This window comes from Panthera tigris, chromosome E3, assembly GCF_018350195.1.
Source record: "Panthera tigris isolate Pti1 chromosome E3, P.tigris_Pti1_mat1.1, whole genome shotgun sequence".
NCBI lineage: Eukaryota > Metazoa > Chordata > Mammalia > Carnivora > Felidae > Panthera > Panthera tigris.
The window spans coordinates 6,122,254-6,149,055 of record NC_056675.1 but is presented as its reverse complement, the minus strand read 5'-3'; the positions used below and the strand labels follow the sequence as shown (position 1 = coordinate 6,149,055).

General features: G+C 47.6%; 1 protein-coding gene and 1 long non-coding RNA gene across 12 annotated transcripts in view; one reads left to right on the top strand and one right to left on the bottom strand.

Moving 5' to 3' along the window:
- Window positions 1-26,802, bottom strand: part of LOC102948714 (transformation/transcription domain associated protein) — a 114,161-nt gene that overhangs the window by 50,853 nt on the left and 36,506 nt on the right. For 9 of the 10 annotated variants that reach the window (XM_042970831.1, XM_042970833.1, XM_042970830.1 and 6 more), the window contains exons 23-42: window positions 25,516-25,715; window positions 22,889-23,106; window positions 22,570-22,767; window positions 21,742-22,002; window positions 21,094-21,255; window positions 18,999-19,095; window positions 16,902-17,023; window positions 16,393-16,563; window positions 12,726-12,794; window positions 8,390-8,509; window positions 8,025-8,144; window positions 7,461-7,625; window positions 7,185-7,366; window positions 6,817-7,015; window positions 6,230-6,358; window positions 3,750-4,016; window positions 2,232-2,438; window positions 1,804-1,962; window positions 1,573-1,707; window positions 79-189 (exon numbers count right to left, since the gene is read on the bottom strand). In XM_042970831.1, the coding sequence (XP_042826765.1) occupies window positions 79-189; window positions 1,573-1,707; window positions 1,804-1,962; window positions 2,232-2,438; window positions 3,750-4,016; window positions 6,230-6,358; window positions 6,817-7,015; window positions 7,185-7,366; window positions 7,461-7,625; window positions 8,025-8,144; window positions 8,390-8,509; window positions 12,726-12,794; window positions 16,393-16,563; window positions 16,902-17,023; window positions 18,999-19,095; window positions 21,094-21,255; window positions 21,742-22,002; window positions 22,570-22,767; window positions 22,889-23,106; window positions 25,516-25,715 (3,292 nt within the window). The remainder of the gene's footprint in view (window positions 1-78; window positions 190-1,572; window positions 1,708-1,803; window positions 1,963-2,231; window positions 2,439-3,749; window positions 4,017-6,229; window positions 6,359-6,816; window positions 7,016-7,184; window positions 7,367-7,460; window positions 7,626-8,024; window positions 8,145-8,389; window positions 8,510-12,725; window positions 12,795-16,392; window positions 16,564-16,901; window positions 17,024-18,998; window positions 19,096-21,093; window positions 21,256-21,741; window positions 22,003-22,569; window positions 22,768-22,888; window positions 23,107-25,515; window positions 25,716-26,802) is intronic. The other variant, XM_042970836.1, reaches the window with a different exon arrangement.
- LOC122234492 lies at window positions 13,439-21,128 on the top strand. Of its 2 annotated transcripts, none has more exons than XR_006212253.1 (5): window positions 13,439-13,661; window positions 17,587-17,716; window positions 18,562-18,731; window positions 19,351-19,384; window positions 20,579-21,128. It is a non-coding gene; the product is annotated as an uncharacterized LOC122234492 (long non-coding RNA). The 2 variants fall into 2 exon arrangements; XR_006212252.1 differs by having other exon boundaries at window positions 13,441-13,661; window positions 18,558-18,731; window positions 20,579-21,126.

Genomic DNA, 26,802 nt, shown 5'->3' with positions numbered 1-26,802 from the left:
TCAGAGATAACAATCTAGAATCTATTAAGCAGTCTCTGCTCTGAAGAATCTGTAACAGAAGCCTTTCAAAAGCCGCACCTGACAAGCCACGCGGATGAGGAAGTTCACCACTGTGTCCGTGTGCTGCTTATCAATGGGTTTGGCAAGAAGGGAGTCGGCTCCAGGCAGCGACTGGCTCCTTCCGAACACCTAGAAAAGGCAAGCAGAGCATTCTCAACAATGCGTCCAGCTGACAGGGCGCGGCCTTGTACAGCCAGCTCGAGGTACACAGTCCTCCTGGGGGCGGCGGCTCTGGGCAGTGGGGAGACCGGCGGCAGGCACGTCTCTGCAGACACAACCGACAAAGTCGCGAGGACACCAAGGCGGCTCTTCATACGGAGCAGCAGCCAGGAGAAGAGCACAGACAAAGCTGCTCCAGGCACAGGAAAAGGAGCCAGTGGATGAGTCCCAAGTGAACAAAGACCCTGGGGCACTGCCGAAGTGGAGGAAAGGCCTGTGTGGCTGGAGCATCGTAAGCAAGAATGGCGGGGGGGGGGGGGGGGGGGGGGAGGGAAGGGCAGGGGAGGCACGAAGGCCATCAGCAGGGCTGAGTCACACAGGCCTTGAAGGCCGCAGCCCCAGAGAGGGCTTGGCCGGGGAGAGACAACCTAACCTACTGCTTCTTCAAGCTTTTTCTTTTTTTAAATGTTTATTTTTGAGAGAGAGTACGAGTGGGGGAGGGGCAGAAAGGGCGACCGAGAATCCGAAGAGGGCTCTGTGCTGACAGCCAAGAGTCCAATGCGGGGCTTAGAACTCACAAACGAGCCATGAGATCCTGACCTGAGCCGAAGTCGGATGCTTAACCAACTGAGCCACCCAGGTGCCCCATCTTCAAGTTTCATTTTTAAACGATGTAACAGTACAGAGGCCCCAGGCTCCCTTTACTCAGCTTCCCTTAGATTCTGACAAGAGGCAGCAGGAGAGGAGAGAGGAGCTGGGAGGCACTGCAGTCAGCAGGGGAGGTGGCTGGGCGCACGCCAAGAAGGGTCCGCGGCCGGGTCAGCAGGACCTGACACGTAAATGGACAAAATCTGTGGCCCGAGGTGTCTGACCTGAGCACAAGTAGAGACCAGTAGAGGGGAGGGACGGTTCAACCTCAGGCACAGAGTGACAGAGCCATCACCTCAACAAGGGCTGAGGAGAGCGAGCAACCCCCGCCCTGGCTCTCTTGTGTTCTCCAAACAAAACAGAACACATTTGTTCACTTTGAAAAAAATGAACACAAATGGGTGCACATTCTCGATCAATTTTCTTACCCCAAAGCGTTTCTCTCGATGCCTCCCTGCAAGGAATTAGCCATTCTCATTGGAACTCTAAGGTATTAAATACACATGTAAAAAACAAAAAAACAAAAACAACCGTGTCTGGTGACATGAGAAACACGGCAAGTCCTAGGTCACTGGGGTTCTACCTGTGAGTGCAGCCTTTCCCGGCTGTGTCTCAGGCACGGTGCTGGGCACTTAGCCCACATTCGGAATTTGTGGAATGAATGAAAGAAGCGCAGAACCCGTAACAGAAAGCACTCGATCTTACCGCGCTGATGGCTCCAGTGGCCGTCCTAAAGCGTTTCACTTCCTGGGCGGAATCCACCGACAGGCCTCTTTTAATGGAAGATGAAACAGAGTTGACTCCTTCGCCACTTGAATTTGAGTCCATGTCTGAATCCGGCTTAAAAAACACACAGGTGTGACTTTACAAACTGATTTCTAGGGAGAAGCGGAAGGAATTCAGTCTGGGACGACGGGACAAGTCTGGCAGCCGTACCTGCTGGTCCTTGATCCTCTGCAACTCCCACTTGATGACGACTTCAGACAGGTCCACAGCCAGCCGCCTCTGCTCAATGGTGACGCTGGGCGTGAAGCCCAACCTCTGCATGGCGCTGACCATGTGCTGCACCAAGTGATGCCGCACAGGGTAGTAGACCTGCGGGTACGGGGCCTGGGTCACACCGGGACCACCGCCTCGCGACTCCAACACACGTGCACAAGTGGGCACACACACACGTATACACCCCCACCCCCCAATGGACCAGAAATACCTTTAGTGAGAGATGACTAACCACGTTATTACCGCAAACAATTAGAGATAAGCAAGAGGTGAAAGCAAATGCCTGACCGCGCGGGACGCACCCCCTATGGTCCTCCGGTGCTCTCAGCGTGCGCTCCCCACCCCCTGTGGTGCTATCTACACACCTTAAAGTGCTGCACGATCAAATGCAGGATGTGAACGAGCTGCGGGACCGTGTGGCCCTCCTCCACAATGATCTTCCTCGTCCAGTGCGTCAGCATCTGGTGCCCGTCCTCCATCCTGGCCGGCACCGCCGGAGTCAAGATGGCCATCGCCTGTCTCACGATGGCTCGAGCCTCCATCGCATGAGCCTTGAGGAGACTGTGAAAGACCTAAAACAGGGAAGAGGTTCTTACACACGGTGAGAACGAAGGCTTGGAGAAAGGAGACGAGAACAATCACTTTGAACCGAGACCGGGTGTTTTTGCAAAAACGGTTTTTACAAAATTGCTTAGGGCTGTCTTCTCAGGAAACAACAAAGCTGCTTTCTCCTTCCTTAAGTTTTGAGATGAATACGTTATTCCTCCTCCTACCGAGCTCCCACTTCGTGCCCGTGCTGGGCCAGGGTGGAGCACACAGAGGAAGATCTGGCTCCTTACAGGGACTCTGCCTCGCGTAACTCGTGGGAAGTTAGCTGACGTACAGGGATCATTTCTTTCACCACAACGTGACACGAGTAAAAGGGACTGCCCTCAGAGGCAGTCTTGGGAAAGCGCAAGTGAGAGGTGACGTCCTGACGTTAAGTAAGGTCACGACACGAAGACCACCTGATGGGTACGGAAGATGGAGGGGGCAGGGCAGGTGCCGGAGATCAACAGGACTCGCCCATGCCCCGACCGGGAACTAGAGGGCATCGCGGATGGTCCCTGCGTCTCCGGCTGGGAGAGCAGCGCCCCAGAGACGTGCCTGTGGGAGGTGATGACGGAGGGGCCGCTGGCTTTGTGGTCTGGGGCGTAACACCTCAGAGGTCACTAGACGAAGTGGTCAGAGGAAAACAATCAGGAGTGACCGCACAGAAGAGGACAAGGACGATCGCTTAGGCAACGTGAATGGGACAAACTGAGCACTAAAGCGTACTACCGCATTTAATTCTTAAAGAGACAACACTAAACGCAGGGTCACAAACTTGCAACTGCAAAACAGAAACTCAAACCCAGGGCGGCCTGGCGTCAAGGCCTAACCCCTCCGGGGACTCGGAGAAGGGTGCTCATCGTTGGCAGAGGATCAGCACAGGATGAGGGTTCTAGAGTGTCTAGTGTCTTTAACTAAGGAACGGGCTGGGCCCTTGCAGAATGGTCTCAATGGACCAGCAGGTCAGAAGCCAGGCTACAACGTGCAGAGGAGCAGGAGATGGGCAAAAGAGATGCTTTGCTGTTTCAGCAGCAAGGCCGCAGAGGGCCGACGGAGCACAGCAGTAACCGCGGAGCGGGGGGACACGGTGAGCGGTCATGGGAGGGTTCACGGTGTTTGTAACGCGGCAGAAACCAGCTATTTTTCAACGGTGCCGGGAAGGACAACAGCAAAGGAGGCTACAACTGCGGAGGGGGGGTGGGGGGAAGCGTGTGTGCAAATCTGCCCAACGCCTGGGGCGGGGTGGGGGGGGGGAGGGCGGGGGGGGGGGTTGGGAGGGCGCCCCGCGGTACCTGAAGGACGATCTTCTTGTGTATGGCAAACTTGGCAATGATGTGCGCCAGAAGCAAGTGTCCGCTGTATTTGCAGGCCGGGTCCACGCAGGCCTTGGACAGCAGGCAGGGCCACGCGAAGGTCATGAGGCGGCGCAGCTTGCTGTTGCGGTTCTTGTTGTTGTCGTGGATGTGGTGCGGGGCGTGCTCCACCAGCAGCGTGGCGTACTGCAGGAGGTAGATCCTCAGCGAGTCCAGCATGTCCGCCTGCTTCTCCGGGTCCAGCACCTGCGGGCGAGACCAGCAGAACGGAGCTCGGGTCCAGTCCTGAGCCGTGTCACCAGCCAAGGGCCACACGACAGGTTTACACCTTCAAACACACATGCACGAGCGCGCCTAAACACACACACACACACGCACACACACACGCACACGCACGGCATATACAACATCAAGCTTTACAAGAGAACCAACGAGGTCATGCCCATTTTCCCGTTATGTGTGCGGATCAGAGACTCACGGAACGAATTTCACTGACGAAGGGCGGGCTTACAAGTCTGAACACAGTGGGTGAAGGACCTTCAGGGGAAAAGGAGGGCCTCTTCTTTAGGACGAGATTTCTTTTTTCTTTTTTTAATTTTTTAAAAAAATTATTTATTTTTGAGAGAGAAGACAGAGCATGATCCGGGGTGGGCAGAGAGAGAGGGAGACACAGAATCCAAAGCAGGGTCCAGGCTCTGAGCTGTCAGCACAGAGCCCAATGCGGGGCTCGAACTCACAAACCACGAGATCATGACCTGAGCCAAAGTTGAACACTTAACCAACTGAAAATCAGGTGCCCCTTTTTTTTTTTTTTTTTTTTTTAACGTTTCTTTATTTTGAGAGTGAGCACGCACATGAGAGCGGGGCAGGGGTAGAGAGAGAGGGAGAGAGAGAATCCCAAGCAGGGACGCAGAGCTCGATCCCATGAACCATGAGATCACAACCTGAGCCTAAATCAAGAATCAGACACTTAACTGGCTGAGCCACCCAGGTGCCCCAAGGACAGAGTTTCTTAATTTCCAAGTAGTTGAGATTTTTTGCCTAGTCAGCTGTTAAGTGTCTGTCTAGTCCTTATTTTGCAGTATTATCGTAAGAAAATGCTACCTGGAAAACAAATCTCTAAAGAAATTGTTACAGTGTTCTGTCATCAAGTATCGGACACATTTCTGTTTTATGAATATGAGAAAACATGTCCACCCCGAGGAATACCCCGCAGGTCTCTACTGAATCAAGTGCGCTGACTCTCCATTCCAGGCCTAACTACATTTTCTTCCAGAAAGTTCTGAAAGGCTGAAGTCTTCCACCACAACTGTGTTTTTACTGGGGTTTCTCTGGCTCCCCGAGTCCCCTCTCCCCTGGACCTGCTGCTTCCCGGCAGCCTCTCCCGGGGCCCCCACCTGCCCGGTGCCACTAACCCTCACCTGACCTCGAAATCCCAACTCCTCACTTGTGCTGAGTCAGCAGCATCTGACCCAAAAGACAGTCTAGAGAAGGCAGCACAAGGGAAGGGGCCGCATCTCAGGCACCATCTCCCCCAGTTGCCCGGAATGAGGCAAGTGTCAATATGGGGACCCAAAACAATTCCTTGGGCTCAGCTCTCATTCCTAGAGAGAGCGGAGGTGGGGTGAAAACTGCAGGAAGGACGCCCATCTTCAGGAACCAGTAAACTGCCAATGGGAACAGTCCCATCCACTTGGGCCCCAGGACGGAACGGTGATGGAAGGAGTGAGAAAACCGGGTCCTCCTAAAGGGCGTTCAGACAACACCCTGCAGAGGAATGCCCGTTGGTCACAGCACTCCAACAAACCATGTGTATACAGAATGCTCTACCAGCCTACAGGCGAACACAGCACCTGCAGGCAAAGTTCAAAGACCAAGCCAGCATAGGACAGCCGAGGCACCAAGAGGAACGCCGGGCAGCCATTTCTCAAACACGTCACTCAGGAAAACCTCTCTAGCACAAACCGGAAACGCTACTGTAAACATACAGAGACCTAACACCTAAGGTAACCTCACACATCCCTGCTGCCACATTGGTCTCGTTAACTTGACAATAAGGGTCATGGTGGCAACTAGATCTGGTCTGTTTCCACTGACTTTTAGTAGATTCTTTTGCAAAAGTGAAGACAAAAACCGTGTGTCAAGACTCTAACCAGCAAGAGGGATTTTTACAAAACAACTCCAACATCTAACTGTTTACTGACATATGTTCCGTTTCTCACTGGAATCTATTTGTGTGGAAAGTCAGTTCATTCTTAAGTATCCTCAAAAAAATGCACTGCATTCTAATATGACCAACGCAATTCTATAAACCAATGCAACTGTGGAAGATTAGAACCTTAGGGAAATAAGCTTATTTCAGCGAACCCATCATACAAAACACGCGTGCACACACACTCACACGTTCTCTCTCATCTACTACGTTGCTTTTCATGCCAAAGCACTGATAGTGACACCACCTTGGTTATAAACACACTGGTGATGCTCTCCGGGTTATCGCCTTCTGGGTTGGGAGGTCCTAGGAGCTGCTCCCCATCTCCCTTCTCAAAGCTGTATAAGAAAGCAGGATTCAAGATATGCTGCAGAACCTACAAGAAAACGTAAACATGAAGGAGGAGGAAAACAACGCTGTGCTCCGTGCTCTTTATTTCTTCACCAAGGTGGGTAGGGCCCCCAGGGTTTGCTTGGACACTGCACCCGTGCAGCGAGATCTCAGTCAAGGGTGTGACCCATCACCTGACTTTGACGCAAGCAGTCAGCAAGAAAGGTGGGTCAAAACAGGAGGAAAAGCAACTTGAGTCTGTCTACTCTTCCCGTGTCAAACGAGGCATTTACTAAAAACAAGGACTCCAACAACCTACTTTGCAACACTGGCTCACTCTGGACCCGCCGTAAGTTTTTCGACGGCGGCATCTTCCTCGCCAACAGTCCAGACTACTAGTTAAGTGTCCGCAGAGGCATAGCAGAACACAAACAGTGCCCCTGGTTCCCTAGAAAACTAGCCCCGACGCCCACGGCAAAACAACAGCCTAACCGTGAGACTCACCTTGGCTTTCAGTTCATCTCCAAAGTTGGGGTCGCTGAAGTCCACAAAACGGAAAAACAGGGCACGCTTTTGAGCGATGCTGTAGTTTTTGGGAATCTCTTCCTCCATGTACTCTTTCAAGAACGTCATGTTGCAGAGAAAACGACCAGTAAAGGCCCGGAGCAGCTGGAAGAGCAGTTCTATGTCTCCATAATTCCTTCTGCAGGGTCAAATGAGAGAACAGGCTATGTTATGGCTGCTTTCGCGACAACGTGGGTGCACGTGGCCAGTGGACCACGGCTGAGCACAAATTCTCAGAGGGGCTCCGGTGTAGCTTACTGGGGGGAGGGAACAAGTCACTGGACAGAAAGCAAAACGGATGCACCCACTTGCAGTAATTCAGCAGACAGTAGGCCAGCAGCTTGGGCTCCTTCCAGTTGGTGGCAGCCATATTCTCCTTCCGGTGTCTCTCTTGAAAGGTCTCGCTAACCCACACACGCCTCAACTGGCTCACCAGAGAATGCTGATTGGCCAGCCAGGAGTCATCGTTTTTAACTATAATACTTATGATCTGTCAAAGAAGCGACAATTAGGGAACTGGCGGGGTTCTCTAAGCATCTCACCTGAACTTTGAAGATTTCAGGTGTCTGGTGAGGAGACGCTACCTTGATGGCCTGAAACTGGAGGTCCAGGCGCAGGGTGCTGGTGCTGGGCGAGCCAGGGCGCACGGCGGTCTGGGGGCCACCGGGCAGCAGCAGGGTGATGAACCTGTTGGGGTTAGCGGCCAGCACATCTCGCAGAGGTCTGGCATCTTTGTGTTTTAAAAAACTCTGAAAACAGAACAAACAAGCTATTTTAAACCAGTCAGGGCTCACAAAGGGTTTAGATGAATGAGCACTATGGTTCTTTCCAAATCTGTCTAGGCAGGCTAAAAAGCTGCTATAAGCACCCTTTTAACAAAAAGCTCCTTATCGGTAATGATACTTCGTGACTGTGGACTCCATAATCCTAGCAGTTCATTCATTTGTTACCACCACCCAAATCCTACAGAGAGGGGTTCCTTGGCCCACACTTTCCACGTACACGACAATGAGGTTTCTAACACTTGGATATGTTACAGAAAAAGAAAAGCAGGGCACTGAACAACGAAGTATGACTTTCAGATTGCAGAGCACACCGGCTGACAGGAACCTGCAGGGACACTGGACCCCAGCTCCCCGTGTGCCTACCATAAACATTCTGCTCCACTGGGGATCGTTCAGTGTGGCTTCCATCATGAACAGCTCCACCGTCTGTGAGGGGTGCCGAGTCAAGAACTTGATGAGAGGCTCTCTGAACGGACTGCCGGCCTAGAAAACATGTGGGTGAAACAGCATCCTCTCAGGGCTTGAAGCTTCTTAGGTCCACCAACCTACCATGGCAGGAGAATGCATTTGTCCCTCCTCGTAACCAGAGCATGCAACAGTCACAAGCGAATACTAGCACGGAACATCTTTGTGCTGTTAGAGTACCCCATCTAAGATATGACGAAGTGAAAACATCACAAGCCAACAGATGGTGGAAGAATCAGAATTAACCCCAATTTGACCATTACCTCAATCAACATAGCCCGTTCTGTTTTCATCACAACCTCTAACAAAGGCTTGACGAGAGTCTGAGGTGCAGCTGGGATCAGATGAAAAAGGTTTATAATTGCCGAACAAATTTTCATTTCCTAGTGAAGAAACCCAGAAATTACAAAACAGGCCAATTAATTTTGCCAGCCAGAGATCTCAACATCACTACAGACCCTACAATGGTCTAGCTACATTCGCAAGGCTAGCCACCAGAAGCAAAGAATTAACATGTAAAAAGCCACAATTTACCAATGTCAGATTACTGCCGTGGCCCAAGGAAACTAACTGCCCTTGGCCTTCAGATTTCATCTGTCAACGGAGGGAAGAGGGAGCTGTGTACCTGATGTGATTGTGCCGTGTCTGTTTTCAAGAGCATGGACAAGTGCTGGACGTGACCTGACAGGTTGCTACGCTAGAGCCTCATGGAGGAGGGAACGAGCAAGCCTGTGGCCAGGGGAGCGTGACATCACGGGGTCTGCTCTGCTGTGACATCACGGGGTCTTCCCAATACACTAAGTTCTGAGGACACAGACTTCTCTTGTCCTCAAAACTTAGCACGAGAAAAGCCTTCAAAAAATCCTTAAGTATTTATCCTGAAAGTTGAACATGAACGTAAATAAACGACTGACCACGGTACTAAAAATATTCGTCAACCAGACCTACAGATGAGGCTGACAGATGGCTCTATGGAATCGTACAAAGAATGTGAATTGCCAAGATTTCTGCACTTTTCCAGGTGCTGACAGCTCAGTGGTCAATCGCTCTCAGTCCCACTTTCCATGCTCAGTGTTGGCTCCCACAGTTTTTATCCGCAATTCAGAGATTCCACGTGGCCAGAAGTACGGCCACGGAAGGGAAGACTCCCTGATGTACACCCCCCCGCACCGTGTGCAGTAGGATGTCCGTTACTCTAAGCACAGTAAAATGGGGATGATAAACACCCGTCAGGAGGGGCCCCATCCCAGGAGCATCTGAGATACCTCCGCAAATGCCTTGACAAACCACAAGGCCAACAGTGAGATGGGGAAGAAACGAGAAAACATGGCTCAGTGTCACCCCACCTCACCTGTAGAGTTCTCCGCTGCGGAATTCCCCAGAACACAGAGCAAGGTCTACTCTGAAATTGTAACATTCTAAGAATGGTACTTTCGTATCGTGGTTTACGTTTTCCAAGCGCGGGCACAAAATCACTTCTTTTGGTCTCCACAGCATCGCCAGAAGCCAGGACTGAAAGATGCTATCATTCCCATTTTACAGCAGAGGGAAAGCTCAGGGTCCTGACTGTCCAAAGTCACGGTGTCGGGGACTACGTCAGTGTGGTGTGCATGAGCGAGAGATGCGGGGGGACGAGACACGGAGGGGCAGGGAGGTTTTAAACTCTGGGCAGGCAGCCAGGCACTCAGGTGTGTGCAAGAAAACAGCTCCTCTCAGTCCCTAGCAGGGGTGATGTTCTTTGTGTAGTTTCCTCCCAAGAGGCTGTTAGATGTAGGAGTTCGTACCACCATTATGAGAGCAAAACCCGGCTGAATCTTAAACGGTGTTGACATACTGCGATTCTAACATACAGAAACCAGAGCACTTGGACTCTTGCTTGAAAACGTCCTATAGGTAACATGCGTGGCATCCGGACAGTTCACAGCAACGGTACTGATACAACTCCGCCACAGACAGACAATACGGCTCACTGCACTCCAAGGCACAACGCACTCCGTCCACCACAGAACCACAAATCACAGCAAAACCAAATACGACAACACCCCCTCCTGGGCCTCCACTGAGATTCTCACCTCTACCCCTTCCATGGCAGGCTGAACCAAAACAAAAATTACAGCATGAAAAAAGGCAACAGAAAGGTAAAAAGAACAGAAAAGAAAAGAAAATATAAACCGTTCTTCACAAGGCAAGTCATAAACTGACTTTTAATAGGGTTGTTCTCACCTCAAACTGACAGAATGGAGACAAGGAACATCTCCCGCACTCGGAAATGCTTTCCTGAGGATGGGGAGGAAAATCATCTTTTTTTCTATTTATGTTATTTACATAAAAACTTCCCATATACTCATACACAGTAAGGATTATTGGGGGAAACAAGACAGTAAAGACAATGATGAAAAAGCACAATAATTAACAAATGCTCAACAGCAAAAAAGCACACTTTCCACCCTTCAGATGTCAAAATAGAGCCCTTCAGAGACTGTAGAATGGAGCATATCCCTTCCTTAAATCAAATTTGAAAAGCAGGAATTTTGGAACTCTTGCCCAGGGGGAGAAACTGTCAGACCCAGTTGTGTGCAAATGCACTTAAATATCTGTTTCTATTCAGAGTAAGTTTTCATGTACAGCGCTGTCATTAAAGAATTTTTCTTTGTCTTTCCCAGCTGTAGCCAGGAGAGTGCCAGGTGGTTTAGCCCCATCAGCCGGTCACGGTGACACAGCCCCCACACCCAGAAGAACGCACAGATACCTGGGTCACTTTGCCAAGTGAAGCCATGCATGCCAACACAGACACAGCTCCACAAGCGATTGTGAGTTCTCCCCTGGGGGGGTTCGATGTTCAGATGGGAAACCTTTCTCAACACGGTGCTAGTGCAAAGCTCTGATCATCAGGGTACACCCAGCATTATAAATAGTCAACTATTTATATTTAACATGTCTTCAGTTAGAGGTTCTCCCTTATGTAATTATTATTTGGGGATTCAACCAAATGGGGACAACCTATGTTCTGAGATCCATTCCCAATCGTGAACAACATCCATAAAAAATGATCAGAGTTCAAGAACAGAAAGGTGGCTTGGCCCTGGGCTGAGATGACGAAACCGTGGGCACGCTGCAGGTAGACCCCAAACACCATGGCCTGAGGCCGCACCTGCAGAGCTGGGTGTTCCCAGGCCTGCCAGGAGCACGCTCCCAGGATGGATGGTCACCATGTTTCCCACGGGAGCTGGAAGATCTCCCGAGGCCCACAGCTCCGCCCCCCGCCCACTGCCCCATCCAACGGAGCCCTCCAAATGACTTCCGTCAAACTTTATGGAATCTTTCTGATCTAATGGAAGGAATTCACCTGCCCCTTAGGTTTTTAAATGTTTATTCTAGAATCGTGTGTTTCGGGGAATTAACAGCCTATTATAAAACAAATATAAAAAATTTAGAGCAAAAATACCTAGCAGATGAGAGATGGGGAGGAAAAACAATAGAGGCACCCGTACCTACTCCCAAGAGTTTAGGCTTTTAAAACCCACTCTGCTCTCCCCCACCAAGAGTTCCTGATATTCCCCTGTGTATACTGATAACAAACCTTCAAAGAGGTTATTATGGTGGTATTAACGCTCCTAGAAAGTTTGGAATCCTGGATTAGTTTTGCTCAGCTGGCTGTTTAGAAGCAGCAGGAATCAAGACTTACATAAACAAAACACCTTGACACAGAATGGTCAAAACAAAGCATAATAAAGCCAAAAAAAAAAAAAAAAAATTCAAGTTGGGATGAAACACAGCATCCAACAAACAGGCACAGAATACAGAAAGCCACGTTGATCACGCCTCTGAAGAGCTCTAGCATTCCCTCCTTAGGACACTGCCGTACAATTTCACCAGGTGTAACAGGAACTTAGGGAAAACATGATCCTACCGATAGGACAGTCATCAACTTAAAAAATATTTGAGAAGAATATTAACATATACAAATTAGATTCAAAACAGCAAGAACCGTTATTTTTAACAGCAAAGTCTTAGAATGACCAACGTCAGACATGTAAAAATATTTAACTTAAAGTCATAAAAATGTGTTTCGAAGTACTGGCTGTTTGATTTTTGGCAAATAGCTGGGGTGGAGGATTGAGACCCATAAACATACACACCAGTACTTATGTGATGCTTTACTGCATTATCCTTACTGTTTCAAGTCCTAAAATCTATACTTAGTTTTATGAGGCAATGATGATGGAAAGCAATGGAAAACAACAGCTGAGGAATGCACCACCATGCAAACAGCAGCTGCCAAGAACAGTCTAGAAAATACACTTTGTACACTTTAAAGCAAAACTAGAATTAAAAGACTAACATTTCAAGCTTCCCAGAATTCTCATCAATGAAAATGTCATATTAAAGTGAACAAGAGATTTTAAAGAAACATAAAAAGGAATGTTCAATCATCCAGAAAAATAAAAGCAAAACGTAATGCTAATAAAATATGGTCAACAGTTCCTATAAACTAGATTTCTGACCAGCGTCTTAATTAAAAGCACTGCTCTAACACTAACACTGGCAACAGCAGTGCCGGGCACAGCTGCCCTGCCCAGAAGCGAAGAAGTCACTCACGTTTCCGTCGCTCCTCTGGCCCCCTTTATGGGTGAGGACCACCACTTCCATCCACTTTCGTAGATGTTGCTGTTGAAAAAAAAACCACATTCTTAGACATTTTTGCCTCACACAGGATCATTTCAAGGCCTTGCTGTTCTTAGGTGGAAGTTCATATGTAACCATGAATTTCCATCATATTCAATGTGAGGACAGCAGCACTCATGTTTGAAATGGCCCAACCACCGAACTGGAGAAGAGAGCAGTTGGCATTTGCGTCACTTCTAGAAGGCTGAGTTTATGCTGGTAGAGTGGAAAACGTCCCGAAACCCGGCCATTCTGACGTTGGGATTTTACTGCTACCCTCTCACTACCACGTCCCTTTGCCCTGAAGCTGTTCATGAGCACCTCGAGGAGCCAGGCGAGGCACCCTGTGGAGAAGGAACAAGCCGACATCATCCCTCCTTGTTCGGCTTCGGTTCCAGTGGGGAGAATAAGGTAAAGTACACAGGTGCCTGCCATGAACAGTCACGGCAAGGGGTTGTCAAAGAGGAACAGGCATCAGCCAGATAAGGGGGTCAAGGTCAGGGAGGGCCCTGCTGAGGCAGACACTCCAGAAGCACAAGGGAAGAGCACACCAGGCAGAGAAGAGGAGAGAGAAAGGCCCTAAAGCCACGAATAATGTCTGGCTGAGCAGGAGGGGGCACAAGGTGGGTGCGGGGGGTGGGCTGGGAGATGATCATGGATCCCATCTAGTCAGAGGCTGTACAATTAGTGCAAACACGGAGCAATTCTATTCTGTGCAGGGCAAGGGCAACCTTTGTGAGCTAATAATAAGATTCCGTGTTCTGCGGCAAGAACCCGAGAAGAGGGATCCCCGAGCCCGGCGTAACTCTGGCCCGGCCTGGGTGTATGCCGGCCAGCCTCCCAGCCACAGTGGCCGGCAAAACCTGGCAGGTAAGCACTCAGAACCTATAGCTAAAAGCCCAAGAGCATCCAAATAACTCAACTATCTTCACTGTCCCACATGTCCAAACTTGTCCTTCAAACACTGATGCCCTGTGGGGAATTAACTAGCTGTTTTAAAGGAGACTCCGGGATAAAAGAGGCTTGGGGACGGATGATATGAATACACCTAAACGCTTATAGAGCCAGTGCTCCCAAGAACAGGCAGTGAGAAACACTAAAATACACACACTTTTAAAGAAATTAAATACACTAAGCTAACAACATTCTGCCAGTAAAATTCCTGGAAAGATACTAATCACCAAAAATTTTAAGGTGGTTATCATGAATGCCTATCCTACACACCGAGGTGTCTTCGCTCGTAAAATTATACCAAGGGCTTGAGCCGTTCTCCTCAAAAGCGGATCATGCGTGGCAAGACGAAGGCTCAGTGATGGAACGCGGCTCTGAAGAACATACACAGAAGGGCAAATGTGTCTGTCCTTGACCAGCGTACCAGCCCTGCCCGAGAGCAGCAGGCACGGGCACGGGCACATCAGGAGACCCATGCCGGGAACACGAAAGCAGAGTCGGCACGGACACAGGCTGGTCTCTGGCAAGGTGGGTGTCAAATGAGAACGGCCACACCAACAGCAGCTTCAGTCTTTCTTTATCCAAGTACATCAACACTCTCTGCTCCTAGAGAAATTTTCACCATTCTGAAAGCAGCTGTAATGCCAGAGCAGGGGGAGGGGGGATCCCCTACACAAACCAGAAACACAAACCCACGGATTTGACTTCCGGGAAAAGACTCCGGGCCTAAGTCAGGAACTACAGGCTGTGAGGTAGTAAGTCTCTTCACGCTGTTCTAAAAGGTCTGGGTAACGATGTTCACCAAATGAATTCTCAGCTCACAGCAAATCTGAAGGATCAGACTGGCTGTAAAACAACCAACGGATCACAAACACATTGCTTCCTGCAGGCCTGCAAAAGCAGCGAGAGGACAGCTGAGAGGTGAGACAAATACAGAGACACTGAGAACACGCACAGATCTGACACACAAGTGTGCCAAGAGCTGTGACGTGACGGAAGATAAAGAGCGTAACTGATGTGCTCTCGTTAGGAGGCGATACAACTTCATTTATTGGAACCACATCTGTGAATGTCTGTACGGATGTAAACTGGTGGGGCGGGGGGTGTGTGTTACGCTTGGATGCTTAACGGGAAGGCGGCTTCCAATCTGGAAAATGTATTTCCATGTGATACCCTGTTTCCCAGTTCTACTCCAATAGGGCAGCAGCTACAATTTTTAGGACCAACCGTAATGCTACCAATTCCCAGGTAGGTGTTTTGGTGATTGTTCGCTGTTTCGGGGTCTGCAGACATGAAGAAACCACACGTGAGGTAAAAGCGGTGTGGTCCTCACACATCTGCACCCCACACACGCTCTATCTGTACCTGTCTACTCCTGTCTACGGCTGCGGAAAACCTGTGCCAAAACCAAAACGAATACCTTCGATATTTTGAGATACCTAAATGGTCAAAGGCTACTTAAGAAAGAAGCATGCCAAGTACATGCACATTTGCAGTAATGTGCCACGAAACCCAAAGTTATTTGTAACCGTCTACTTCCCAGGAGCAAAACTGAGCGTACACGAAAGTTAATAGTTGAACCTCCTTCAACTGCTTATGCTTCAAATTTAAACAGGGTCAAACAGGTATTTTTATTTGCATAATTATTTCCTTGGTATCTCTAAAAACCCAAAATACTTCAAAAGTTCTTACACATGTTCCACTATTTCACTGTCTACGTAACAGCAGAAGACTGGGAACAACCTAGGTGTTCCTCAGCAGGGGAACAGTGAGACAAATTAGGGCACGTCCACGTAAGGGAATAGGAGAAAGGAGTAGAAGAAAGAAGCACTTCATGTTCTCATCTGAAATGATGAGTCGTAAACAAAGTAACAACTGTGTATACGTTGTGCTTCCTTTTGAGGGAAACAAAAGAATATACCTATGTCCTATTTTGAGTATAAAACATCTCTAAGGGACATACAGGAAACTGTTAACACAGGAACCGGAGGCGGCCACTGGAGGACAGGAACGAGGGGGGGGTCTTTCACAATAACCCTTTCTTGTTTTTTCTTAATGTCTGTCTGTCTACCTATCTATCTATCTATCTATTTATCTATTTATTTACAAAATCGAGAAGATATTCATTTGGTACTTATTTATTTTTTAAATGTTTATTTATTTTTGAGAGAGACAAAGTGAGAACACAAGCAGGGGAGGGGCAGAGAGAGAGAGGGAGACACGGAATCCGAAGCAGGCTCCAGGCTCTGAGCTGTCAGCACAGAGCCCGGATGCAGGGCTCGAACCTACGAACTGTAATATCGTGACCTGGGCCAAAGTAAGACACTCAACCGACTGAGCCACCCAGGCACCCCAATATCTATTTATTTTTGAGAGAAAGAACACGCATGCATGCAAGCAGGGGAGGGGGAGAGAGAAAGGGAGAGAGAACCCCAAGGAGGCTCTGCGTGATCAGTTTGGAGCCTGACAAGGGGCTCGAACTCACGAATGGTGAGAACATGACCTGAGCTGAAATCAAGAGTTGGGTACTCAACACCCAGGTGCCTCCCCCTTTCATGCTTTTTGAATTTTAAACCACGTATATGTATTACTTAAAAAAAATAACTTAAAATTTCAGGCTGATTAGAGAGTATTTATGCATTTGGCTTACCATCATCTGATCACAAAATTTATCATTGAAGGAATTTGGGAAGAGCCTGGTAACTGAAGTGAGACGATTCACGACATTCAGTGTCAGGCTTCGATAATCCCCCAGCATCATCAACAAAGGCCGCATATGTGTATGAATTTGATCCACTTCTATGGTAGCACCTTCTAAAAACTATTAAAAAAAAAAAAAAAGTTACAAAGGAAAACAGTTAACAGAATATACTTTAAAACAGAATGAGCTCATTCAGCTCTAGCAATAAGTGTGTGTTTTCCTTGGAAAATGGAATATTAACCATATACGTTCTGGAAGTTTATGATGAAATGAACGAGACTGCTCATTACTATTTAATATTTTAAAAGGCTCATGAGGACCACGAAACAAATAGAGACGTTATCAGAGTGCAGTGTGTACGAAACAGAGACTTCCAGGCACACAAACGAGGTGAACAGGATGAACCTAAAGGCAGAACTAACACCCGTGTGTGCGCACACACACACGCACTCACTCACCTTTCTCATACAGGCTTCTCCAGCCTCCTGCAGCTCACTATTCGTGGAATTCAGGGCCTTGAAGAGGGCAGCGATGATCTTCTCCCTGGACTGAGGAAGGTAGTTGCAGGCAGCAAGCGCATCTTTAGGGAGACAGATCAACACAATTTCATTATTAACCTGAAAATTATATGAATAATTTCCTTGTCTAAAGGCTCTTACCGATCAACACAAACTATGAATCACTGAACCACCTCCCAAGTGTCCAACCTCAAGAAAGACAAAGTAATACATGGTCTTCTAGCTCACGTACATGTTCAGGGTTATCTAGGAGGGAAGTCAACAGCCTGTCAGAAAGGCCATGACAAATATTACCCGGTCCAGATAGAAGGAAGAAGGGCCGGAGGGGGAAAAGCGGGAGTGCGCACTGACACCACTTCCCCCATCCTCACATGGGGTGAGAGCATGGCTGAGTGTAAGCAGACGCATGCTGGACTGACAGAGGGCTGGCCCTGAACTCTAGTGCTGAAGGGAACACACACACACAGCCCGGCTTCTCTTCCACTATCCATGTCTGACCAGGCAGCCTCCTCCCATCTTGGGGAGTTAAAGGCTGTGAAAATGCAAATATTCATAGAAAAGGGGACACACATTAATCCCACATGTTAGCTGAGAGATAACATCCAAGAGTAATGCCTGTTATTAGCCAACAGGAATGAAAAGCATGCAGAGAAAGCAATCCCGACACAAGCAAAGATTCCAACCGTGGCTGCGGAGCACCCCCCTCACTCCCACCTGCTGTGTCGTCCACACCCCAGCCCCTTGCTCAAGCGCAGGTATAATGGTCTGCCTCTTACCTCCTCTACCCCTAACTCAAGGAAGATCTTGGCAATGTTTTATTAGGAACGTAAAACCCAACAGAGCAAGAGAAAAAGTCAACTAAAAAAAAAAAAAAAAACCTCGTACTGGGTATTTATATATATATAGAAAGAAAAGAAAAGAAAAGAAAAGAAAAGAAAAGAAAAGAAAAGAAAAGAAAGAAAGAAAGAAAGAAAGAAAGAAAGAAAGAAAAGGGGGGGGACCATTCTAAGTGAGAATTCAAAGGAGTAAAAATTCAACAGTGTAACTGACGTTCCTCACAAAAGCCTAGAGGTGGCAGGATTCTCAAATGCTATGGAGCCACTGAGAAGCCTATACAGGTTGTAGTAAATCTTACTGTATACTCTGATTTGGGTGCAAATGGCAATATATGAAAGCTATGACAATACTTTTTTCTTCTTTTTAATGTTTTTTTATTTATTTTTGAGACCGAGAAATAGCATGAGCAGGGGAGGGGCAGAGAGAGAGAGGGAGACACAGAATCCGAAGCAGGCTCCAGGCTCTGAGCTGTCAGCACAGAGACTGACACGGGGCTCAAACTCACGGACTGTGAGATCATGACCTGAGCTGAAGTTGGTCGCTTAACTGACCGAGCCACCCAGGTGCCCCGAGAGCTATGACAATTCTTAAACCAGAGTACCAGAGTCATGACAGAACTACAGAATAGAGATTTAATTATTATAGGGTAAAATGCATCATTTATAGGAGTAAAAAATTATTGAAATCCTAACAATCGGTATAATCTATTGACATCTCATTAGGTAGTTTCACAAATACTTTTTTTTTTTTTTTTTGAAGAAAGGCAGACTGCCACGTGCAGCGCCTCATTTGGATGTGTCTGGAGTCTTGGAAGCTTGACTACCCTACGTTCTCCTACAAACACAAGTTTTTTGATTCCACCTTAAAAAAGATAAAAAAAAAAAAAAAAAAACCCAAGGAAAAATAAGATAAAAACAGAGAAGGCGGCAAACCGTAAGAGATTCTTAAATATAGAGAACTGGCGGTTACTGGAGGGGCAGTGGGTGGGGGATGGGCTAAATGGGTGATGGGCATTAAGGAGGGCACTTGTTGGGATGAGCACTGGGTGTCACATGAAGTGATGAATCACTGGGTTCTACTCCTGCAACCAATACTACACTGTACGTTAACTTGAATTCAAATAAATAAATTTAAAAAAAACAGAAAAAGCCACTGTCTCCCTGCACCTTCATACTCATGACTTAATTTTGATTAACTTACTTAACGCTGCAATTCGCAGAGGTACGAGTGACGGAAGGCTTTTGTAACAAGGCAGCTTTGTTAAAGCGGAGTCCTCAGCCTCACATAAATTTAACAGCTGCAAAAGATACAATAATTTTAGCCTGCTCTTCCTGTCAAGACACAATAACCTTGAAAATAACAGAACACAGCAATCTTACACACACACACACACACACACACACACACACCACAATCAACGAACTAAATTCAAATCCTAGAGAATTTAATACCAAATGGAACTGAGTTTCCTTCTAAAGCAAACTCAGCCTCAGCAGTGAAATGAGACATTTTCTCACCCATTCTGATACCGTAACCTTTTTTCTCTACACAGGGGACCACGTGAACTGCAGATATCATGGTGGCAGGTACATCTCCCTCCTTATTCAGAGCTGCTTCCCAATGTCTCGGGCCAGTGCTCGACAATCGTGTGTGTTCTATAATTCAGCATTTCAGTGGTGATACTAGTTTGCCCCCCCGCCAAGTACAGAAAAGTGCATAAAGAAAGAAGTTGAAAGTCACTGGGAATACCATTAGTCAGAGATTCCTGTAGCTACGTTTTATGTTTCTGGACATTTTATCACAAGCCAGCATATATTTATATGTCTAATACCTAAAATACCACATATGTGGTTCTACTACTATTTTCCCCTTCTATTTACATCTTAAAAGAACACTATTAACTTTACTGTTTTTTCCTTAAAGATTCCTACCTAGTAAAAGATTTAAAACAACAAAAAAAAGACAGAGAGTAGAAAGCACTTCAAGCCACCACCCTATTCCACTCCATCAGTACTACTCTCCTCATATAAAACACGTGTGCACACACACATACAGACAACTGTATCTGTATCTACATCTAGACAGAGCGAGTTCCGAACATGACCTGTACCAGAATCACCCGGGAAGCTGGGGGAAGCTTGCAGATGGTAGATTTGCAGGTCTGACCCCAAACTTCCAGGGAGAGGACTCCAGAGGCTCTATTTTTCAAAAGATCCTCACATGTTTTGATGCAGCTGGTACACTGATTAGCACTTGGGAAACCAGACACATTTGCTGAGATTTATCTCCCAGCACTACTTAAGGATCTGGTCTTAAGCTCGGTGAGGAATTTTCCACATGGGTTAAAACACATCTACCTGGATCCACCAAAAGGAAACTTCCTCCCATCCTCTGGTGGCTCTCCTAGAACCTTGGCAGGTCCTATGAGCATCGACTCTTACACAAGGGACGCAACAAGGTATAAAAGATCAGAGCTAGACCACGTGATCATACAATCGTACGTCCAAGCAAATACATAGGACTTAAAGACTCAAGAGGCAAATTTTTCATACCTGGAAATTCAAACTTAGTGTGGACTGAAAAAACTTGCTTATGACCTTTGCCTCAGTTTACTCTGACAATGCCTCCAGAGTATGATTCAGGTCTTAAAAAAGATCAGTCTAGAGACTGATCCCCAGACCAACATTGTATTCTAAGAATTAATGCTTAGAATTTGATTGTATCTATAGTTCAATTTGTTTCTCACTGTCTAATGTCACCCCATACTGGGATGTTTACAGAGACAAACACTTGTTAAGATGCCATCTGCCACTGCCCAAGACGAGGATCGTCAGTATCTGTATTTCATGGAGTGCCATCAGGGCCAAATAAAGGCATTCCTGTGAAGTAGGTTCTCCACGGTGCATGGCACATTCTTAAGTGACGAACATATTCAATAAACCGGCCCTTGCTCTGAGCCAGTCTTACTCTGGGCACCAGCTGATGACGGTGATCAGAGCAGATGGTACATCTTTCTCTAGATGACATCTTTAAGGCCCTGGACAGCAAGGTTCCTCGTAGAGGGCTCACACAGTTCTATGGACTCGGAAAACAGCCACACGTGGTTGAACATCTCTCGTCACCAGGCCTGTCACGTACGTACCTGTGCGGCGTGCTGGGCCAGATTATGGTTGATTGCCTGTGGTCGCCACCTATGCCTTCTCTGAATGCTGCCTGACCAGTCTTTGCGCACAAAGACAGGCTACCAGACACACGTCATCACCATCCACACCACGCCGCACCACCACCCCCCTACCTCTGTGTAGAACACCTTATGTTCCACCACGTTAAGATCCATTGTGAAGAGCCTGGGCTGTAGCGTGGTACAGAACGTGTTCCCCTCCATCAGGCCAATCTGCGCATTGGCAGGCTGGTGTCTGAGCAAATGCTTCTTGGGTGGGACCATATCCTGGAGGACCTGGGAGAGGAAAGGAGGAAGCACTACTGACCAGCTGTCCCTAAAAAGCAAATACTGCTCCTCACAGTACTCGAAAATAATTACCAATTTGAGAACCACGAGATAAAAAGTTATCACGAACGTCCTTTAGTTAGGGAAGGGAGGGGAGGTTCCGTGTGCGAACACCGGATCATAGATAGTTAAGTGTCAAATACATTTACCTCCTGAGTCTCCAGAGTCACTGCTCTTAAAACAAGAGTGACCAGACTGTACTACAGAGACCCAGGAAACGGGCCCTCTGTTCTCCTGACACTGACAACTACGAGTATAGCCACTGATACAAGCACGCCGCTTTCTGCCTCTGAGATCAGAGAGAGCACGTCCAGTAGCACTCCGTGAGGTGGACACACAGTTCCCAGTCATACATCACCTTCAAGTCAGATTTGAAGGAAAACTGTCTCAAAAGTTTTGCTCAAATGATCCTAATTCCAGTGGCAGAAATCTCACCTCTTTATGGGGCTCCATGATCACTGTCACACTTTTCCCAGTGACCTGGGCTAAGACCTGCAGGGAATGCATGGCCTGTTTTCTCACAGTGGAATTTGGAGAGGTGACTTCTCGAACCAAGTCATGTGTCACGTGGTGAAAGGACTTCTCCTGAGCTGCCACGATCTCTTCGGCTCTCTCTTCGTCTTTTAAAGGTGTCGCACACCTCATCAGAAGCTGCTCCAGGGTGGTCTTTGCCATGGCAACCGCCCCGTTGGAAACCTGCAGGCCAGGGACTCCTCAGAACGAAAAGGGCTGTGGCTGAGCACCCGCACCCCTTACACCAGCTAATTTAACAACCCCCATTCAGTACTTCAGGGGCCAAGTCGCCTTCCTACAATTTCCATAGGTCACTCAGAAGAGAAAATGCAGATCTGGACACACTCCTTATATTTACGTGACAGACGAGCTGGCAATGCCCACTGTATTCTATTTGTTCGAGTTACACCTGCACGTAGGTTCCGAAAAATGCAGCTTCCACAGAAACTCCTGCAACACCTGCACTATTTAGCTCTATGGCAAGAGTGAGAAGTAGTACTGTTTCCCTTTACAGAGAGATGTGCCGTGTTATGCACTCTGGCCTGTGACTATTCCTTAGCAAGGCAGACAGATATTTAGACAACCAGGGAGAGCCTATGGTGGTTCTGACCTGTCCTTTTATTAAAGATGCCATAACGAAATCTGAGCTGCTAGGAGAGCCCATTTCCAGAACTGCTTCATACTAACTATTCTCCAGGCAAATCAGTTTCTGGAACAGCTTGGTTAGGTTTGGGACCACCCATTACCTACCTCTCCAGTCAAGTCCATCATGACAAAGAGAAGCGCTTTGAGGAACGTCTGCTGGTTCTGGAGAACCCAAGTGAGAGGCAGCCGCTCCATGAGAAATTTAATGGACACCACACCCCCCAGCTTTGCATACCAGGCCTGCTCATAGCAACACGCACACAAGCGTTCTACGATGTAAGAAAACAGAGGCAGCTGGCAGGCCTGGGGAGAAAAACAGAAGCACAAACTATCATGTTACTGCAACTCTTAAACCACCAGTTTCCAGGCTACCCGCAGGCACAAACACCCCCAAAAGAGCAGATGCTTCTCAGTCTTTCCTTACCCTCTCCTTTGAGCCCAGGATGATACTGGCAACATCAAATATCACAGCTAGTGCCACCTCTCCAATCTTGCAAAGCTCCTTTTCCTCGTATGCCATGCAAATGGCTATTGCATCAATAAGGACCAAGGGATCCATTCCTTTGGACCCATTTTCTTCACTGTGGAACATGGCTGTGCTGGGCTGGCTGCCCACCTGGTAGCAAGGAAGCAGGAAAGGACCTGAAAGAGAGGCAGCAGGCATGGGAGAAAGTCAAGGTTATTTCCATGGACGTTCTTGTCCCTCAAATGGCAAAACTACCTCATTTTTTAAATTTTTTAAACGTTTTATTTATTTTTGAGACAGGGAGAGACAGAGCATGAACAGGGGAGGGGCAGAGAGAGAGGGAGACACAGAATCTGAAACAGGCTCCAGGCTCCGAGCTGTCAGCACAGGGCCCGACGCGGGGCTCGAACTCACGAACTGTGAGATCATGACCTGAGCCGAAGTTGGACGCTTAACCGACTGAGCCACCCAGGCGCCCCAAAACTACCTCATTTTTAAAACACTTAAGTTTATTTATTTTTAGGGAGAGAGTGAGAGTGAGCGTGCGCCTGTGCAAGCAGGGAAGGGGCAGAGAGAGAGGGAAAGAGAGGATCCCAAGCGGGCTCTGCACGGTCAGCGCAGAGCCCCATGCAGGGTTCAAGCTCATGACAGCGAGATCATGACCTGAGCTAAGATCATGAGTCGGATGCTTAACTGACCGAGCCACCCAGGCGCCCCTAAAACTTTTTTAAGTTTATGTTTTTAGGAGTCTCTGCACCCAACATGGGGCTCAAACGCATAAGACTGAGGATCAAGACTTGCATATTCTACCAACTCCAACAGCCAGGCACCCCTAAACTACCTCGTTTTCAAACTAGAGGTCAGGAGCTCAATAAAAGCTCACGCTGGTACTTTTTTTTTTCCTTTTTGAAAGAACTTTTTAATTAATAATTTATTTATTTTTAAATTTTCATCCAAATTAGTTAGCATATAGCGCAACAATGATTTCAGGAGTAGATTCCTTAGTGCCCCTTACCCATTTAGCCCGTCCAACCCCCCACAAAACCCCTCCAGCAACCCTCTGTTTGTTCTCTATATTTAAGAGTATCTTATGTTTGGTCCCCCTCCCTGTTTTTATATTATTTTTGTTTTCCTTCCCTTATGTTCATCTGTTTTGTATCTTAAAGACCTCCTATGAACGAAACCATGTGAGACTTGTCCTTCTCCGACTAATTTGCCAGCACTGGTACTTTAGACCAACTTCTGTTAAATTGCAATTACTTGTAAACTAAGTGGTCTAATTCACACTAAGGTGATTTTTCTGAATTATTTCCGTTATAAACAGCATTCTTTTCAGATTTTCTCGGTCATAACTCAAAAATGCATTAGTTTAAGATGAAAATCACCATCAGGTTCCTTGTTTTAAAAAAATTAGGGAGGGCTGGGTGCCCCGTCGGCTAAGCATCCGACTTCGGCACAGGTCATGATCTTGTGGTTCATGAGTTCGAGCCCGGCATCGGGCTCTGTGCTGACAGCAGAGCCTGGAGCCTGCTTCAGATTCTGAGCCTCCTTCTCTCTCTGCCCCTCCCCAACTCATGCTCTCTCTCAAAAGTAAATTAAACATAAAGAAAAAAAAGTAAAAATCATTGAAGAGACCAAGGGGCACAGCACAGAAATGACTGTGGGCTATGCTCTGGACTTCCTGACATACAAATAACAATTAAAAAGCAACTTGGGCCTGACACCCAACACACAGAAAATAATCTGCTATTAATTAATGCCTTGGAGGCACCCAGCAAGATAGGCATTATCAAGCAGCTTACAAGTCTGCTGGAAAAGACATTAACGGAGAGACACTGAGGAATGATCTAAAATAAACCTTACAGCATTGACTATCCGGGCCAAGAAAGCCAAGGAGAGATACAAGAGGGAAAGTTCTAGGTGTTCTGCAGTGTTCAAAGGAAGTTGCTTTGCTGCTCTGGAGGGTGAGGGGTCTTGGGAACACCTGCCCAGCGCCGGTCTGGGAGGAGCTGCAGAAGCTGGGAGTAAGTGTTCAGAAACTTACACAGCAACTGACAGTGTCAGGACATTTTACTGCCTTCTGCAAAAGCACCCGTCCGGATGGATTAGGAAGAGAAGCAAAGAGACAAACAAAAGTGGCCCGTCCCCATCCAGAGCCTGAGGGGTGGCAGGGATGACCACTCCAGGAACCGAGAAAAGCACAAAGACTTGGGGGAAGCCAGCTGACAGCAGGAGGACAGAGGAGGAGGCTCGGCCTTGGAAAACAACACAAGAAAGACCGGCAACAAGGGGGACCACAAACTTTTACATGCAGAGTGCCCAAAAGTATTCTGCCCCCATTTTCATGAAGAACAAAGGGCCAAAATATTAAACGGACATATTTTACAAATGAAACGTGGTAACAATTTTTAAGTTAATGTTGCACCCATCACTGAAATATCAATTATCCTCAATAAGTGGGGATTAAAAAAGCAAAGGCCAAAAATCAACCAGCCAAACGGCTTCTCTGAAATACCACGCAGTCCTCGTGGAGCTTCGGAAGCAGCCCCAGGAAGTCACGCGAGCACTTGCACCGCCCCACTCACCGCACTGCTGGGCAACTGCCACCATCGTGTAGTGGCGGATCAAGCTGGCGACAAAGGGCAGGGCGCTGGGCCGGAGATCCTTAATGACGGCAGACATGAACGCCCCAGTCAGGGCCTGCTCAAACGTCTTCCGAGCTGGAGTGTCCTGTGCTTTGTAGCGATGTGATATGATGACATTAGGGATGGTCTTTTCTGTAAAGCTGAAAGACAAGATTGGATCTGTCATCACAACACCAAAGTCCCGGCCTGATGATGTCACCAGCACTTCTGTTTTCATTTTCAGCTTGCCAACCTTCCCCTTGTTCAGACAGGCCGAAGTGCGTTCATTTCTCTGCTTTAAATCCAGTAACACCTGGATTCAAACAGGATGAACTTCATCAAGAATATCTATAACCAATGGTTCAAGAGATCCCAAGTGTGTTCTACCTAATATGAGCACAGGCAAGGAATCAGAGCAAAATTACACTGTGGCAACAGATTTAGTATCTTTATAGTTTTTAAAGAAAGTGGATGTTGGACTTCTGTCTTTTATAACTAAGTCAAATTCTAAGAAATAAACCGATCACTTGGGGTGCCTGGGTGGCTCAGTCGGTTAAGCATCCGACTTTGGCCTACATCATGATCTTGCTATTTTGAGTTCAAGCCACGCATTGGGCTCTGTGCTGACAGCTCAGAGCCTGGAGCCTGTTTCAGATTCTGGCTCTCCCTTTCTCTCTGCCCCTCCCCCACTCGCGCTATCTCTCTCAAAAATAAACTTAAAAAAAAAAAAAAAGAAAGAAAGAAAGAAAGAAAGAAACCCATCAACAATCAAATAGAAATGAAAACTCTTGAAGGCAGCTATACACCTATTGTATGTTGAACAATCACACCATGCCAAGGTGCCCGGGTGGCTCAGTCTTACGCGTCCGACTTCGGCTCAGGTCATGATCTCACGGTTCATGGGTTTGGGCCCTACATTGGGCTCTGTGCTGACAGCTCAGCTTCAGATTCTGTGTCTCCCTCTCTCTCTGCCCCTCCCCTGCTAGCTCTCTGTCTCTCTCTCTCTCTCAAAAATAAAGAAAACATTTAAAAAAATAAAAAGAAAAGAAAGGAAAAATCACCACGGGAACTATATCAGACCCGGTTATTAGAGGCCTCACTGACAGTACATGGACCACCCACCACCGATGCTCTGAGAAACGTGTAAATACAGAGCCAAAGTCCCCTCCCTGAAACATGTAACACAGAAAGATTAACACCCACACATGATCACAAAAGACCACCATATAAGGTCATAGCAATAACTGA